This window comes from Salarias fasciatus, chromosome 4, assembly GCF_902148845.1.
Source record: "Salarias fasciatus chromosome 4, fSalaFa1.1, whole genome shotgun sequence".
NCBI lineage: Eukaryota > Metazoa > Chordata > Actinopteri > Blenniiformes > Blenniidae > Salarias > Salarias fasciatus.
In genome coordinates this window covers 22,737,808-22,754,528 of record NC_043748.1, presented here as the reverse complement: position 1 = coordinate 22,754,528, position 16,721 = coordinate 22,737,808, and the positions used below count along the sequence as shown (strand labels likewise).

Sequence of the window (16,721 nt, the reverse complement as noted above, 5' to 3'; positions counted from 1 at the left end):
AAACCGAGCGCGGAGGGCTGTTTTCCGGCTCTCTGATTGGTTAGAATCGCGGCGGGGGCGGGGCCTGTTAGGTTGAGCGGGCATAGCAGAGGTGAGTGTTTTATGAGGTATAGTGGCATCTCTGTTTGGCTGCAGGGAGCGAAATCACACGCAAAATCACTCTCTCCTCAATAACAGGGAGGATGGAGCAGCGGGGAAGGAAACCACAACATGTCTGTTTATAGGTCAACCGGGAGGATTCAGTGATCAGCGGAACGAGAGCTGCAGGGAAAAAACAGATTCAGACAAACAATTTATTTTTATAGATTTGTGATATATATGTAATGTGGGATTAGAGAAGCAAAATGAAATAAATAATCCTGCACCTCCCTGAATCTTACATTTTAAAATAGTTTTATAATGTTGGAAATGTAATTTCATGTCTGAAATCCACCCAAAAATGACCTCATAAAGGTATTTGTATAAAATTTGTGGTGATGCTAATTTTATATAATTTGCTTTAATACCGTAATTGACTTTGACTGCAATTTTAACATGAACTGGATGAAAAGAAGATGCATGCACAAAAAATGTATATACAGCACAATGAAATAGGAGATTTAGCAGACAGAACTACTGCATTAATAAAGCAACACTCAGTTCATCAGAATGCTTTAAATGATTACTTTGAGTCATGCATCCAGCTGATTGTCTGCTATTAAAAATGCAGGTAGAAAGTAAACGATGCTTGTAATGTTACAGAAATACAAATAATAGCATTTTTTCCTCCCATGTCTGCATAGCAACAGTGACACACATCAGGTAAAGCAGCTTTTTTAATATGGTGCATTTGTCACAACTCAAAAACATTAAACAACAAAGATTAATGAGAGGCAGGGGATAAAACTGCATATTATTTTCCTTTTTAAAACACTCAGCGTTATCACACCGTGTAATCATCTCTCCTGCTTTTTAAATCACCACTTTTGAAGCAAATCACATCATGGTTCAGTAAAGAAACACTTTCTACTTTATATTTACATTTCACTCCCACAGTTCCCGCTGTTAATGATGCATGAAGACTTTATATTGTTTTGACTGATTGTACAAGTAATTGAGTATAGCTAAGTACTTAAAGACAGATATTCAATATTTTCCCCAACATTTAAAAGTAAAGGCAGCTTAATTTATAATATGCATTTCTCCTAGAGTAGTACAAATGTAAAACAAAAAAAGAAACAAAGATTAAAAGATAAAATGTAATTTTTTTTACCCCTTTTTAAACACTCTGTTGTGTATCATTGAACAGCAGCAAAAGGGGTTTACAGAAGGCTCTGAAAAGAACACAATGCAATTACAATACTGTATTACAATATTACAGATTAGAAACTGAAATGTTCATCTCATAAAGAAATAAATTTTTCAGAAGGTGACTGAGATAGGTGAGTGTGGATGTATTGGTGAAATGACGAAATGATTTCATGTGTTTTGTCTTCTTTTGATCCGTTTCCTGTCAATACTGCAGGAGAACATCCAATGAGATGAAATGCACTTCTTAAATTAGATAATCTAAAAAAAACATCAGCACACATTGAATACAAACATCTATAGAGGTTGTAAAACTTTTACATTTCATACTTTAAACTAAATCCCCAACATTTTTATTCATAAAACACAGAGTGTGGAATCTAATGTCAAATGTTACCATCACAGAAGATCAAGATTTTTGCATATTATACTGTACTGTGTTGCATTTGCAGCAATGCTTGCCAGAGAATGGAAGCGGTTTGTTTTAATGGAGCGGAGAACTTTCTGCCTCACGTAGAAGATTAAACTGCAATCTGCTGAAAACGCAGCCGCGGAGAGCAAAATGAGAGGGTTTTGTAAACTCATTTGTAAAGCAGCTACCGCTGAAACGATTGCGTGACGCATCACTTGTGTCAACAAATGTCGACAGAAATTTAATCATGACGACACAGAAAATGTTCACCAGTCTTTATGAAGCAAACCTTCAAAAATCTTGCATTTAAATCACCATCAAAACCAGAACTGGCAGCAAATTGAGACATCCTGAAGCCAACCCTATGCAGAGGAGAGTGTTACTGTGTTCCTGACTGCTTCCTGTTCTGGGGACAAACAGCAGAAACGTTCCCGGTCAAACCGACTCAAACATCCTGACGTGGTTTAAGTGTTTCTTATCTCTGTGAACGTTTGGCCTCATCAGCATCGAGCTGCACGGCGGGGGTGTGTGTATGTGTGTGTGTGTGTGTGGCGTTTAGCACTAATCATGAGGCCATAAATCACTTCATACACATTTCTTGGTAAATCATGACTTCTTCCCAGTCGGTGCACCTGAATGAAGATCTAATCCCTGAGCAAACATAACTTACACAAACTTACAGACATTCACCCACTGGTTCTAGGAATTCATATTTGAAGTTTAATTAGAAAGAAATGTCAGATTTAGGGTGTTTTTAATACAAAAATTAAGAACTTTGAATCATTTTGTGTAATTTTCAACAGATTATTTTTCACAAAGAGATGGGTGTGTTTACTGACAGAAATAAAGCCTTTAGGTTCTGAAATGTAGGTATTTTAATACGATAGCAGTGTTTAATTAAATGTTGGTTCAGGATCTTACCTGTATGAAGCATCCTGCTCGTGAGACCTCATATGAAGAAAAATCAGTCAACTCCACTTATTTCTGAAATTAAAGGTGAATTTCTCACTCAAAGCATCTCACAAACCTCCAGAAACACTGAACAGCTGTTATTTATTCACTGAGGAGTGAAGCAACAAGTTGTGTTTTGATTAATACGTTGTTCAGCACTGAAGCTACAGTTTAGTTTTAGGCTTTTAAATTATTGAAAATAATAAACAGCTTCAAATTTTAAATTGTCCAAAATCACACATCAAGTAATGCAATTCTTGTTGTGCCAATATTTTCTATATCAAATATGCAAAAGAAAAATAAGTAAGTTGTTTTACTTCAGTGTTCAGATCTAATGAACTCCATCTGGAATTAACACCAAGGTGAACTTTGACCTCTCCAGAACAAGAAAGAATGCATAAATGTCATAAGATCTTGCCGGAAATGGCAAACTACACATTCTGCAAACAGAGAGTGAAAACACACAGGACTGACATCCGGAGCAAACAGGGACATTTAAATGAGAGTGTGTGTGCGCGTGCGTGTGTGTGTGTGTGGGAGCGTCGGGTCGTCTTCACACCTCCATGTCGGTTCGCCGGTAGCGATGAGGGGCGGATGCTGCTGGAGGAACTTATCAAACACATCACAACATTACAGCACAGAAATCCGAATTTGCAAAGAAAAAAAAAAGTGAGACGCTGAGATATAACACTAAAAATATTTGCTAATCTGAGTCTGCTGGAAGTGCGAGCCTCCTTTTCAAAACAGATGCACCAACAGATCCTTTCCAGAAGTAAAACACGCCGCAAGTCTTTACATTCATCAATTTGCATGAAGTCATGACTGTGCTGCACAGTCTGCGATCAATACTAGCATTTGTGCTTTTTTCCTGTTTATTTCTCGGCTTCCAGCACAGCGGACCGAATCTGAATGCAGAGAGAACGTACAGCTCCACTCTGGCTCTCCGCCAGCAGCTCATCTTGAGTACTGAAGCTCCAGAAAGCCCCCCTGCCCCCTGCGCCCGCCCGCCCGCCCACTCTGGACAGGTTTCAACTGGAAAACAATCTCAGCGAGCGCCGCTGCATATCTTAGAGGGCGTGAAGCTCTCAGGCTCCCAAAAGCCAGCCGGTCTCTGCGGATCGGACATGGAAAGCTCCCGTCACCCCACTGACGACCGACACCGATAGCTCCAGCTCGTATACGTCCAGCGAGAGCAGAAACTCAGCAACAACACAAACCTCCAGGCTTCAGAACCCGGCAGCGTATCGCCGTCTGCGTCTGAAGGAGTCTCATTTGTCATAAATCACCGGGATGAATCACGAGACGTCGAGTGTCTTCTTCACTTCGGAGGACCGGGCTGCGCCGTCATGAATCAGCCTCCTCGTGTGAACGATGCAGGGGCGGCGAAGTTTCCATTTTCTCAGGAACCGAGGAGACCCTGCGTGTCTGGGACTGTTGCGGCGGATGAGTATTTCAAAGATGCGATCCGTGACTGTACCGACCCTCAGTTCAGCAAGAACAGTCTGCAGTTCTTCCATGGTACCCGTCTTGTTGTGCAGTTCTGGTTTTCACCACAAGGTGGTGCATTGAGTCACTCGAAGACTAGCAGGAGTAGCTACGACGACGACAGTGAGAGCAGCGTCCTCAACCTGCGGCTCTTTAGCTTCAGTGTGCCGCCTTCCTGAAGCCACGGGAAAAATGTGTGAATGTGTTTCCTATTGTCGCTGTATCACGAGGTTTTTTTCCCCCCATTAAGCTAAAAAAGGTAGAGTAGCTACGCTGAATAAAATAGCAAAAAAAAAAAAAAAAGTTGAAAATGCTAAAATTCCCACACAAAAAAAAATGGCCTCAAATCAACACTGACACAAAAAAAATTCCAAATGAAGTAAAGCTGCTAAAACAATCAGAAAAAAAAAAACTAATATAGTTTAAACCGCAGCAACAACAAAGCCAGCTGCTCGTCAAAAGTAAGGATAAAATCAGTGTTTTCTCTGAAACTTTCTACCATTTCCTTGGCGGTTTGGCCGGATTGGAGCCTCAGGCGGGCCGGTTTTGGTCCACGGGCCTCATGTTTTGACACCCCTGCTCTAACATCTCACCAGGTTTAGTCCGATTCACCGTAACGTTTCCATTCGGTTTCATCGCGAACGCGGCGATGAGCAAACGGAACATTTCCAACATAAAGAGCTCGTGACTTTCCTCTCACTGCTGACCTGACGCCGCCGGTCGATCAGGTCACACGCTGGACGTGGTTACCGGAGCCATCTTTGATTTGGCGGACTGACTGACATCCACCCAATCCCACCGACTGACTCATCCTGCCAGTGTTCCACAGACAATAGAGGCGGCCTCCGCACGCCGGGCGGCGAGGACGACCGGCGGCCTTGAGGCGGGAAGAAGAAGAAGAAAAAAAAAACATCTTTTCTCACATCTGAAGCTGCTTCACGCTCCATGAGGAGAAAATCCTGACACGTTTAAATATATTCCTGATTGAGACACAAAAGATTTGAAGAGGAAATTATTTTTAAACTTTGAACTTTTCACAGTGGTTTAGCTTTTAAACCCAAGATCTTATCGAGTGCGAACCACTGTGTGAACATACAGGAGGTCAGAGTGTATCCACACACACAAATCAAGAACACAGGACACCGATGTACAAACTCTAGGTTTTATTTCTACTTTATAACAGAGACAGTTTGTGATCGAAACAAATGAAATACAAATAAAAAATACTGTTAAAGTCAGTTTAATCCTCTTAATTGTAATAATCTACCAGTTGTTTTTTTTCTTTAGATCTACCCAGCGACAGTGCATGGTGCAAAACATCCCTGATCGATTAAAAAATCCTAACTCTAAGAAGCTCGCGGTATCTAGGGTTAAACTTGCCGGTAAAAACGAGAGCGGGGGAGAAAAAGAAGTGAGCTTGAAGAGGCAACGAGCGGAGGTACAGCGAAGCCTTCTGAAGATGCTGGAAGCAGGCGTGTCTGTACAGCGATGAAGATGAGGGCGAGGATGGAGGAGGCGGAAAGCAGAAGCTCCACATCGTTTCAGTACATGATGATGATTATTATTAATATTAACTTTCAAGAGAGGAATTCAGCTCTTTTACACATTTATATCGCTTCATTCACACGTCTGAGGAAAACTCACTGAAGGGAAAGAAAAAGATTCTCGCCCTCGACGCGTTCACACCACAACGTTTAAAGTGAAAACGCAGACGGAGCTCGGAGCCGCTGGAAATCCAAACTCTAAGAAACTGCTTTTCTTCTTCTCATGAACCACTTCAGGACCCCACACTTCCTCAGTTCATCTCACTCGACTTCTTTTTCATCTCCTGCTGTCTTTAAGCCACACTGATCTGATTTAAAGAAAAAAAAAAAAAAAAAAAAAAAAAAAAAAGGTGGATTGGTGGCATGCGGACGAGGACGAGACGGCAGACAGTAATGAAGTAATGAGGCAGAAAGCATGCTGGGAAGGAGGGACACCCTGAAACACTGGAAACTCTTTTCTGGTTTTGCTTTTTGAGCAGTTGCAGCCTGTGCCGAACTCCGGCCCGCTTCCACTGAACACCCTGTTCACCACACACACTCCACACACACTCCGCCGGAAAACGCTTCAAAGCGCCATTGCTGACGTTAAGATGACGCTCCGCTCCGATCGAGAAATAAAATAAGTTGATAAATTAAGCACTTTCTGGTTCAACCTAAAACAATGTGAGGAATTCTAAATATTTTATTTTGCACACTTTAATTCCGTCTAATCTCATCTTGAGTGGGGCGGGCCGGCTAACAGTGACCTGAGCCCCTTTAAATATAAACTTTAAGGTGTTTCTGACGCAGTGAAGCGCAGGATATAAGCGCTGGCGGAAGTGAGCATTTCAAAATAAAACTTGATTCCCTCTCTGCGGCCTGGTACCAGATGATTCAAGGACCTTTACCGGTCCACGGCCCACCGGTTGGGACCCCTGGCGTAGAGCACACCTGTGAAAAAAGTTTATTTTTGCTAATTACCACTAAAATTTACGATCTTCACAATCGTCTTGATTTTGCTGGATTAGAGCCTCTTGCGGCCCGGTTTTGGCCCACGGGCCTTATGTTAGATTTGGAAGTTTCTCGACTTCACGGGTTCATGTTTAAACCAAAGCTTGAATTAATCCTGAAGCGGTGAAGGCTGGGAACTGCTGCGGCAGAGCTGGGCCTTTCCTCCAACCGGCCAGGCTTACTGGGATTTTATCGCTTTCCTGGTTCTGAAACCTCCGATTTCACATTTTCACTGAAGTTCTTTTTTTTTTTTTTTTAATCCATGTCGTCAGTTTTAGCTGCACACGCCTCTATTTAACGTGGGTTTTACATTCAAATGAACCCACTCGGTTACTTCTGGACTCCACTGAAGCACTTCTAAGGTTAATTCAGCTTCATTTGTTTCAATAATTAATTTTTTTTTCTTTTTAAATCAATTAAACTGCACAAAAAAATTAAAAAAAGATGGAGCCTCTTTCTGCGGTATGTTATCCACACGAGAGTTAGTTCGTTTTGGCAATCGTTGGAAATCTCCTGGACAGGAGGAAGAATCAGTTTGGTAAACTCCCTCGAACCGTCTTTGGCTAAGTTGACCTGGTCTCTCCGGCTGGGTGAAGGTCGGAACACGGGGATGAAGGGAAAAAAAAAAAAAGCAAATGGCAGAAACACAAAGCGGCCAGCATGACGGCGTCCTTCAAATACATGGTCATTTTATTCAGCTTCATCATTCAGCGAACTAAAAACAAGTCAGAGAAGAAGAAGAAACACTTTCTGTGAGCGTTGGGACATTTTCCAACGGTATTCCGCTGAAGAATGAACTCCTGCTTTCACTGATGACTTCTGTCAGAGGAAGTCGAACAGACGCGCCGAGCTGCTTCGAGGTTCTGATCTGAAATGGAGCGTCCTGATTGGTGCCGCCGCTCGCCGCCACATTTCCAGATGTTGCACCGGTGGCGGTCTGAACGGCCCCCGACGTCTCCGTCGAGGCTGGCTAACCCAAAAAAACAGCGAGGCGGACTCCGCCGGCATTTGGGTTAACTGAAACGAGGTTAGGCGCAGACGGGTTTTCGGGGTTATATTTATAGCGGCGGCGCGGCGGATTTCCACGAGTCTGAAGCACCGAGGAGCGGAATCAGCTGATCCTCCACCGCACCGTTAAGACTGAAACGTGATGACTTGACGGTGTGAAGTGATGCTGCCGGAGCGAAAACTTTTTTTTTTTTAGAGAGAACTAAACTTATTGCTGAAAGTGCAAAATCAAGTAGAATCTGTTGAATTTATTTCTCCTGCCGCAACGTTTTGAGTCAACCTGAAAGCTCCGAAGAAGGCCGATCAGTGAAAGCATCCAAGTCTAATATAAAAACCGGGAACTGAAGACGAAGAGATCGGATTCCTTTCAAATGTCCCAACTTTGACAGAAACGAGGGTTTTGTTTTATTGTTTTTTTTACAAAACCATCACTTTAATGTATCTACAAGAAAAAAAAAAAAACATTTCACATCCATGACTGTGATCTCGATTAAAAAAAAAAAAAAAAGAAGAAGTAATCTTAACGTTTATCCATTTCAGAGATTCACCTGCACACGTGTCCAGCTGTGCACCCAGTGCGCACGTGTGTGTGTGTGTGTGTGTGTGTGTGTGTGTGTGTGTGGTTATACCGTGCGACCCCCCCTCCCCCCTCCCCCCTCGCAGACACAGACCTCGGAAACAAAATGTACAAAAGCTTGTGTTTAGCATTAAACAGTGCTGAGCTTTAACATAAACAGCTAAGGCTCCTCTCTCTCTCTCTCTCTCTCTCTCTCTCTCTCCCCTTCTCTCTCTCTCCTCCTCTTCTTACATAACAGATGGCCAGAGCCCATCCCTACAAAAACGAAAGAAGAAGAAAAAAAAAAACAGAACAGGAGGAAGAAGAAAAAAGCAGACATACAGAACACGGCGGCGGCGGCCCTGCATCAGTCTGGCTCTTTTATTAAACACACTCGCACATATTAAAAAAAAAAAAAAAAAAAAAAAACAAAGAGAAAAAAAAGCCACGCGGCGAGCCGAACAGTTAAAAATCGCTTTAGAAGAGAAGAAACGTGATTGAACCCTGGACACTTGTTTTTCTTTGTTGCCGTTTGGTGACGAGGGAGAAACAAGTTTGGGAGGTAGAGGGCAGAGGTCAGGGGTCAGGGGTCAGAGGGGGGAGGAGGGGAGGGGAACGACCCAGCGGGTGTTATTTCTTGGCCTTGCCGGCCTTGGCTGAATTTCTGGGAGGGGTGACCGGCCTCCCCGATCCCATCCCCGCCCCGCCGCCGTACGGATACAATTTCTTATCTGCTGGCTTCAGAATCTGAGAGACAGAAGAGACACAGCAGAGGCTCCGGGTCAATGTCGGCTTCCACCAAGACGACGCCACAGTTCACTGCAGACACCGCTCTGCCGCGTTCACAGAATCCTGAGCCTGGATCGGAGCGGGTCAGGCTCAGAACCTTGAACCGTTAGCCAGAAGCTCGGTGTTTATCTGCAACGTCGATACTTCAAACATAACGTTTCCATCTGAGTGGTGTAATGACGGCCTCTGGACCCACGGCGGGAAAGAATTTAGCTTGCGTGTAAAAAAAATCTATATTAGCTTTAATAGATGAGCCAGGAACCGAAAAACGACAGTAAAGACGTCTTTTTTTTATCTAAATGTAAACTTAATGAAATAAAGGCTCATGTCAACTCAGATAAAAGATCATACAGCTGTAATTTCACTGTTCTGTTATTTTACTTTAAATAGCTGGACTTTGTACCTAAAATAAATAAATCAAACATGGATTTCACTGACCTGGAAGGAGCACATGAGAGTCTCGTCCACGCTCATCATGGCGCCGGCGTTGTCGAACTCGCCGCAGTAGTTGGGGGCGGAGAACAGAGTGACGAGCTGCCTTTTAGCGAAGAACTCGTAGCCGTCCTCCACCACCTGTGGACGAGAGAACGGCGAGACGGTCACCGGGAGCAGCGGCGGCACGGAGCAGAGGACTTATTTCAGCGCGGACCGAGATCTGGCGCCGTGGCGGCGGCGGCGCTTCAGGGAGGATCCACTCTGTGCTTCCAGCCGTTTCGAGGTAAAATATGTGAGAAAGTCGTTACTGCGGCTGATTTATGTGGCGCTTCTGACCCTGAACCGTGTCTGAAGGTCAAACCCTCTAAAAGTTATTTTTAGAAGCAGAAGGCAGAGCGCTGCAGCTGGATTTTACCCGACCAGCACCTTAAAGCGGCCTCACCTGGTGCGCCCTGCATATTAGGTCCATGTCGTGTTTGTGCAAAAATTTGGCCACCACGTCGGCGCCGAAGGTGAAGGAGACGCCGCGGTCGTTCTCGCCCCAGCCCAGCACGTCTTTGTCCGGGTCGGCCCACAGCAGGTCGCACAGCAGGCCCTGGTCAGGCACGTCTGTGGGCCGCATTACTCTGCGGATCTGCTCCATGGACTGCAGGTCCGGGGACAGGCCTGAGGACGGAGAGGACAAGCTCAGCGCCCGCCGCTTCCCCCAAACACCTCGCCTCCTCAGAACCACAGAAGCACCCACCTCCATGACAACAGAAGATTTTCTCGTCTACAATAGCAGCCACAGGTAAACAGTTAAAGCAGTCTGTGAAGGTCTTCCACAACTTAATGTTATACCTTCGCTTACCTAGAAGACAAGAGAGCAGAGGTCAGCACAGCATTCAGGACCGGCCGTACCTGAGGGAAGACGGCGTACTGACACTCATCATAAAAGCCGTAGATTCGATTAATAGAGGCGCATTCATGGTTGCCGCGCAGCAGGAAAAAGTTCTCGGGGTATTTGATCTTGTAGGCGAGGAGCAGGCAGATGGTCTCCAGCGACTGCTTCCCTCGGTCCACGTAGTCTCCCAGGAACAGGTAGTTGCTTTCCGGAGGGAAGCCTCCGTACTCGAAGAGCCGCAGCAGGTCGTAGTACTGGCCGTGCACATCGCCTGCAGGGGGCAGCAGAGAAGCGTCATGTGTGGGCCACGCTTTGGCGGCTCCCGCACGCTGAGGCCACGCTTCGCCGGCGTCGAGGACACGCCAGCAGGACCTCTGCACTGCAGCTGGGTTCAGTCTCACTCACCACAGATTTTGAGCGGCGCCTCCAGCTCCAGCAGGATGGGCTGGCTCAGGAAGATTTCACGGGACTTGAGGCAAAGGCCGCGGATCTCGTTCTCCGTCAGCTGGACGTTCTTCCCCGGCCGAGAGCCTTTCACTGCGGGGAAGATGGGGGGGTGGGGGGGGGGGGGGGGGGGGGGGGGGGGGGCAGACATTTTATGAGCGGTGCATCAACGCCACGGAGCCGGCTGACGCTCAGGGCTGAAATAGAGGCTGAATGGAGGCGCAGCTTTGAAACGTGATGCTGGGATCTCGAGCCAGACCGGGATGTTAACACCTCCCACTCGCCAAATGTTGACGGATTCTGTTAGCGAGCCGGTCAGGCAGACATCTCAGCAGGTAACCACATCATTTAGAGGCAACGCTTCACTCTGCACGAAGGAAATCACCAAATAATATACTTTCACTTCTCAGCAAAACAGTCAGTGCCTGCGAGTTCAGCAGAGATCTGCTCCTCCATCAGTCCGGTCGAACCTCCTCCTCTCACACATTTCCTGCAAACGACTGGGATCATAAATCTGATCAAACCTGATCAGTGAAAAAGGACAAACCTCAGAATGAGGGCTTAGGAAGCTCAAACTGAAGCGATCGGGGAAGAAAAAACAAAATGATGTGAAACCCACTTCCTGTTCTCGCAACAAAGACTGTGCAAACACATAATTCGGCCCGTCTTATTATGCGCTGTGAGGACGCAGAGTGACGAACCGTTGGCCGACGACAGCAGTGAAATGGGAAAAGACGCCACGTGTAAAATGAAGGTACTGTCAGTGAAATGTGCTGCTTTCTGCCTCGCTGGAGCTATCTGAAGAATTCAGCAGGTTTGTCAAGTGTCTCCTCGTCATGTGCTCGCTCGCACGCACGCACGCTCGCACGCACGCACGCACGCAGACAGGAAAGGTGAAGAGGAGAATCAGTGATGTGTTTAAAGGGGGAGGCGTGCAGCGCCACAGAAACCCTCACCGGGGGCACGAAGCCTTCGGTGCTCTCCGGAGCGAGCGCCGCTGCTCAAGACTGATCAAAATATTTGCCCAGTGACATGCCAACCGCAGGGCGTGGAAGTGACGCCGGGCGAGCCCATCTCGGCAGGTGCGTACGAGCGGCGCCCAAAAGCCACGCCGCTCCTCAAGGAGTTTGGAATGAGGTTTGTTTGTGTGGCTGACAGACCGAGTCCCGCCCCCGCTGCCGGCACAGAGAGCTTCCCAAACACTAACTGTACGAGGAGTCCCGTCTGCACGCGCACCAGCAGCCAACAAGTAGTAATGTATGTAGAGAGGAGGGGGAGCCGCCTGCAGCCGTGAGAGCACAGTGAGATCCAGGACACAGCTCTCGGTGGCCAACATTTAGAAAGACAATCTGACAAATCTCAGTCCAGGAGGTACATGTTTACACACAGATTATTAAAAAAACAAAGCATATTATAAACAAACTAACAAACCCAAATGAAAAGCTGCAGATTTATTTCTTATCAGACTGTTTGGTTCAAGCTGAAATCCAGGAGAAACAGAACAGCGCGCGGCTCACGTCGTAATTATGAGGCAATAACCTAAAACCCGTCTGAAACGTACGGCACGTCGCTCAGGAGAAACCAGGCTGACCGAGTGAAGTGGAGACAGAACATCCTGATGCCCCCAAACAGCAAATAAAGATAACGACCGTGTAGGGGAGCGTCGTCAAAAACAGCAAAGTCTGTCAATATTTGACTCAACAAGCAGCTGACCTGCTGCAGCAGAACAGACGCAACGACGATCATGACACAGTTACTGACATGCTGTCATCAGGAAGAAGGAAGAATAAATCAGAACAGGTTCACTGGGTCACAATCTTTGATGGGAGACGGTGTTTATGGCTCTCTCAGAGAACTGTGCCACAGATAAACGACTCCTTTATGGAGCATCTCTCAGTAAAACTAATCCAAGTATAACGGTGCTTGTAAAGCACTGGGTGAAAGAGAGAGAGCAGAAAGTCAAATGGATGGTAAATAACTGTGGCTGTCCTGAAGCAACGACTAAAAGCAGTGAAAAGTGGGTATAAATACTGCAGTACTGCTTGTCACTTTAAACCTGGATTACAGAAGGCTAAGCCCTGTCAGGGCTTACTCCAAAGTTAGCCACATAGCCGGTGGGCAACAGTGAGCTTATGGTGAGGGTGCAGACAAAAGGCTTTCCACGGCCCCGGTCAGGACCGGGGTCTGGAAACAAAGAGGCGGAACAGAAAGGCTGCCGGGGTGTCGGCGCTGCTGGAATCAACAGTTGGTTTGGTCCGAGCGGGGTGTGCTGCTCGGGCTTACGCCATGTCACGCTCTCCAGACATGCCATTAGCGACACACTCCCAGAGTTCACTGAGCGCTAGATCTACGTAAGTAATCCAATAGAAACCGCTCATTATCCAAACACATTTAATTGGTTTGGTCTCGAAACACAGTCATCAAGCTCGGGGGGTTACCTTGTTGTCCCGTACAGGACACCGAGTTGGAATAACAAACGGATCTTTGATAACAGGACACTTGAATCAGAGCACAGTCGCCAACACAAAATTAATGTTAACTAGCAGCTGGTTATTGCCAGCAATAAAAACACAAATGCCAACGACGAAAAAGGTCAAGCGAGTTATGTAAGAGGATATAAATACTGCCACTATCAGGGCTGTTTGTCTTCCCCTGTGTTTGGCAGACAACCTTATCACGGCCCAAGTACAACAATCCCTGTTGAAAACACTCCGGCAGCCAGCATGGTTCACAGTCAAAGTCAAGCTCCCAGGAGGCACGATGACTGCACAAGCATATTTGTGTATAATCCCAATCAGCTCCACGAGCTCAGCGAAGGCTGATCATGCAGGGCCTATATATAAGAAGGTAAACAAACTGAGGCTAAGGTCACATTATTAAGAAAGTTGCAGAGAATATTCTGTACACTATTTCATCTTTCATCACAAGATCTTTCGATAAAAAAAGGGGTGTGATCACAGAATGTTGGCGCAACAGAGTCTGTTTATTTTCCCTGCTGAATGAGCTTTGGTGAAGTTTTTGCGTATCTATAAGGCAACCGAGAGAAAATGTGCGATATTGGGCTGTATAGATGAAAGAATGTTCTTAAATAGCCGACAGATGCTTTGCTGCTCGTCGGAAAAACCTCGCATCAAGATGTTTATGTACCAACAAGACCACAGGTTAACCTCATGAGCACGAGCGCAACGCCGCCACGACTCCTACGTCCACCGCGCCTGCTTTGCAAAGACGACAACAGAGGTCACAACCTCATTTCATGTGCTCTTCAAATGAACTGTGCAGTTGCAGTGGAGTCTGAGGAGATTTATGCTCCTGTTTGATGTCCTCCGGGCTCCTGTTACACAATCACCACGCGGATGTGAAGATAAAACAGACCCTGTTTCCCCCTACACACCTCCGACTTCACACACACTGTATACACTTGGTTTTTTTCTGACACTTGAAACCAACCAGGAATTCTACAACCCTGCATCAAGATATGAGTTTTTTTTTTTTTTTGGCATCAGTTTCCCAGGCACAGAAACGTTAGAATTAAATAAGATAGATGAAATGATGGAGGGGTGGCCATCAGCACTTCCACACAGAATTACAGCCAACATGTGCAGATCAATGCATCTTTGTTTGCACACCTCATTAATGAGACACTCGATAGGAAGAGTGTAGCTGCAAACTGTAAACAGATCCATCATGTGAGACTGCAAAACAGCCCGGCACGGTTCAGCACACCCAAGCCAGTGAGGACTTTCAGAACCAGGGGCTGACTCATGGGGGGATTAAAAAAAATGGAAAACTGATAAAACGTTCTTGCACCTTGCAGAAGGAATTTGTAAATTAAAGTATCACTCACAGTTACTCTGCAAACCTCCAAATAACAGTGATTACTGAGAGAGAGCGTTTTTTTTTTTTTTTTTGTCTTCTCATTGAATAAAAAATTAAACCTAAACCTTTAAAAAAGTAATGCAGATGTGATTTATATAAGCCTGATCATCCACTTCACTGACACGGGTGTGCAAAGAAGGGACGAGTGAGATAAAATGTACTGATAATGAAATAGTGTGACAGTGCTGAGAGTTGATGTGGCTTCAACCTTTGATCCAAATCCAACCATCGCGTCTGACAGCATAAGTAGGCTACTACCACATACCGTGCCCGATGCTATTTCCAACACATTTCACACAGAAATATCGTCTTCCAGGACCGAAACGACCGGCTGCCGAGCAGTTTCTTCACCTCACCTTCCAACAGACGCTGAATTATAGAGTCGATGTTTAATTTGTCCGGCTCCGCCATTTTCTGTATTTTCTGACGTTCTCGGGCTGTCAAGTCCTCGCTTCTCTGGGACGCACCTTCAATTTCAAAAAGCAGAAAGAACAAATGAGGTGGTATAAAGTGTTACTCGTAAAATGAGCGGTGGTTTTAACTAGCTACTAACTAGCTAACCGAGCAGCAAGAAGGACTGAAGCAATCAATGAGCTGGTGCTAACCGAGCTAGCCGCGGCTAAGCTAACATTAGTTGGTGTTAATAAAACTCTGAAATACACAAACAGTGCGCAAACCTTCAACACCGATCCTCCCCGGGATGGAAACCGTGTGAATATTTCTCCTCTGGGTTGAATCCTGGCCCTTCTCCCGCGGTTTGACCGGGTCGCTCCACTCTTCCCCGAGGAACTTTAAAAGAGGGCCGTTTCTCCCGAAGCGGCTACGGCACCGTAGGAGGCGGGACCAACACGGGTTTCTTGAGCGCTGATTGGTCCGCTGTGGAATTTAGAACTCAAACCCACGCGTAGGATTGGGCAGACTCAGGGTCCGTCTTGAAATTTGTGTCACGCCTCCAAAGTACGTCACTCACAGCATCAATGGGGATTTAAACGAAGGCTTAAAGTGCGCCCCCGCGTGGTTATATTTGGAACTGCACGACAAAATGAAATCAACAATTGGTTTCATTTATCTGCAAAGACGCACCGAGCAACAGCTGCGCGTTGGAAAGAAATGCATCAGTCATAAACTTTATAACATCAACTGTTTGACGTGGCCTGGTGCGCCCTGACACACATTCTACATTTAAAAGGTCAATTTTTTTTGTTTTGCTTAAAATCATTAGACATTGGGTTCCACCTTTCATGTTTCTGCTTTGGTGCTTTCAACTCATTTTATGAGCTCGTGTGGTGATAATGATGCCAAATTATTGAAGCACTTTTCAATATAACTGCCAGGCGTCTCGGGAGACCGGTAAATCGAAAATGTCTTGCACATCTGGGGGGTAATGGGGATTATTTTTCAAATTAATACTAACCTCAGTATTTTCTGTGATGCTGCCACGGATAAGATTTTATTGGTAAATTACAATGTTGCCTGAAAAACAGAACATGATGTGGTGTGAGGAAATAAACAACTAAGTTAAAGTTTAAAAGTTAGTTAAAGGGAGCACAAATTAGCACATTGACAATATAATCTCAATAGTTTTACATTTTTTTATAACACTGTACAGACTTGATCTGTATAGTGTTGTAAACGTAAATGGTTGTGAATACTATGACACCAAATCAACGGACATTGACATCTGCTGCCGAGAAGAGCAAAGCATGTTCACCTCAGATGACACACACACACACACACACACACACTGTTTGTAAAGTCACTCGCAGCACTGAACTTCCTCTTCTGGTTGATCAGATATCTGAACCCACCACTCACCACAGACGGACTGCAGACACCACTCAGCATGGACTCAGCCTGAACACAGTTTATCTGCTGCAAACCTCTAAATGTTTGTTTTTAATGTTGAAGACACACTTTTCTGTTGTTTTTAACAGTATTCTTATATTTCATCTTGTACAGTGGCTGCGGGTGTCCTGAACAGCGTTAATCAATAAAATGTGTTTTTATATTGTCATCCCAAACGTGGACAGTCACCCTGTTATCACAGAGGCCTGAGCT

General features: G+C 45.5%; 1 protein-coding gene across 1 annotated transcript; it reads right to left on the bottom strand.

Moving 5' to 3' along the window:
• Window positions 1-6,866: 6,866 nt before the first annotated feature.
• ppp1caa (protein phosphatase 1, catalytic subunit, alpha isozyme a) lies at window positions 6,867-15,478 on the bottom strand. The gene is made up of 8 exons (XM_030088606.1): window positions 15,341-15,478; window positions 15,020-15,130; window positions 10,746-10,877; window positions 10,381-10,611; window positions 10,203-10,307; window positions 9,900-10,123; window positions 9,461-9,595; window positions 6,867-8,980 (listed from the first exon to the last, which is right to left on the bottom strand). The coding sequence occupies exons 2-8, from the start codon at window positions 15,072-15,074 to the stop codon at window positions 8,864-8,866; spliced, it is 999 nt and encodes a 332-aa protein (XP_029944466.1). The 5' UTR covers window positions 15,075-15,130; window positions 15,341-15,478; the 3' UTR covers window positions 6,867-8,863.
• Window positions 15,479-16,721: the final 1,243 nt, after the last annotated feature.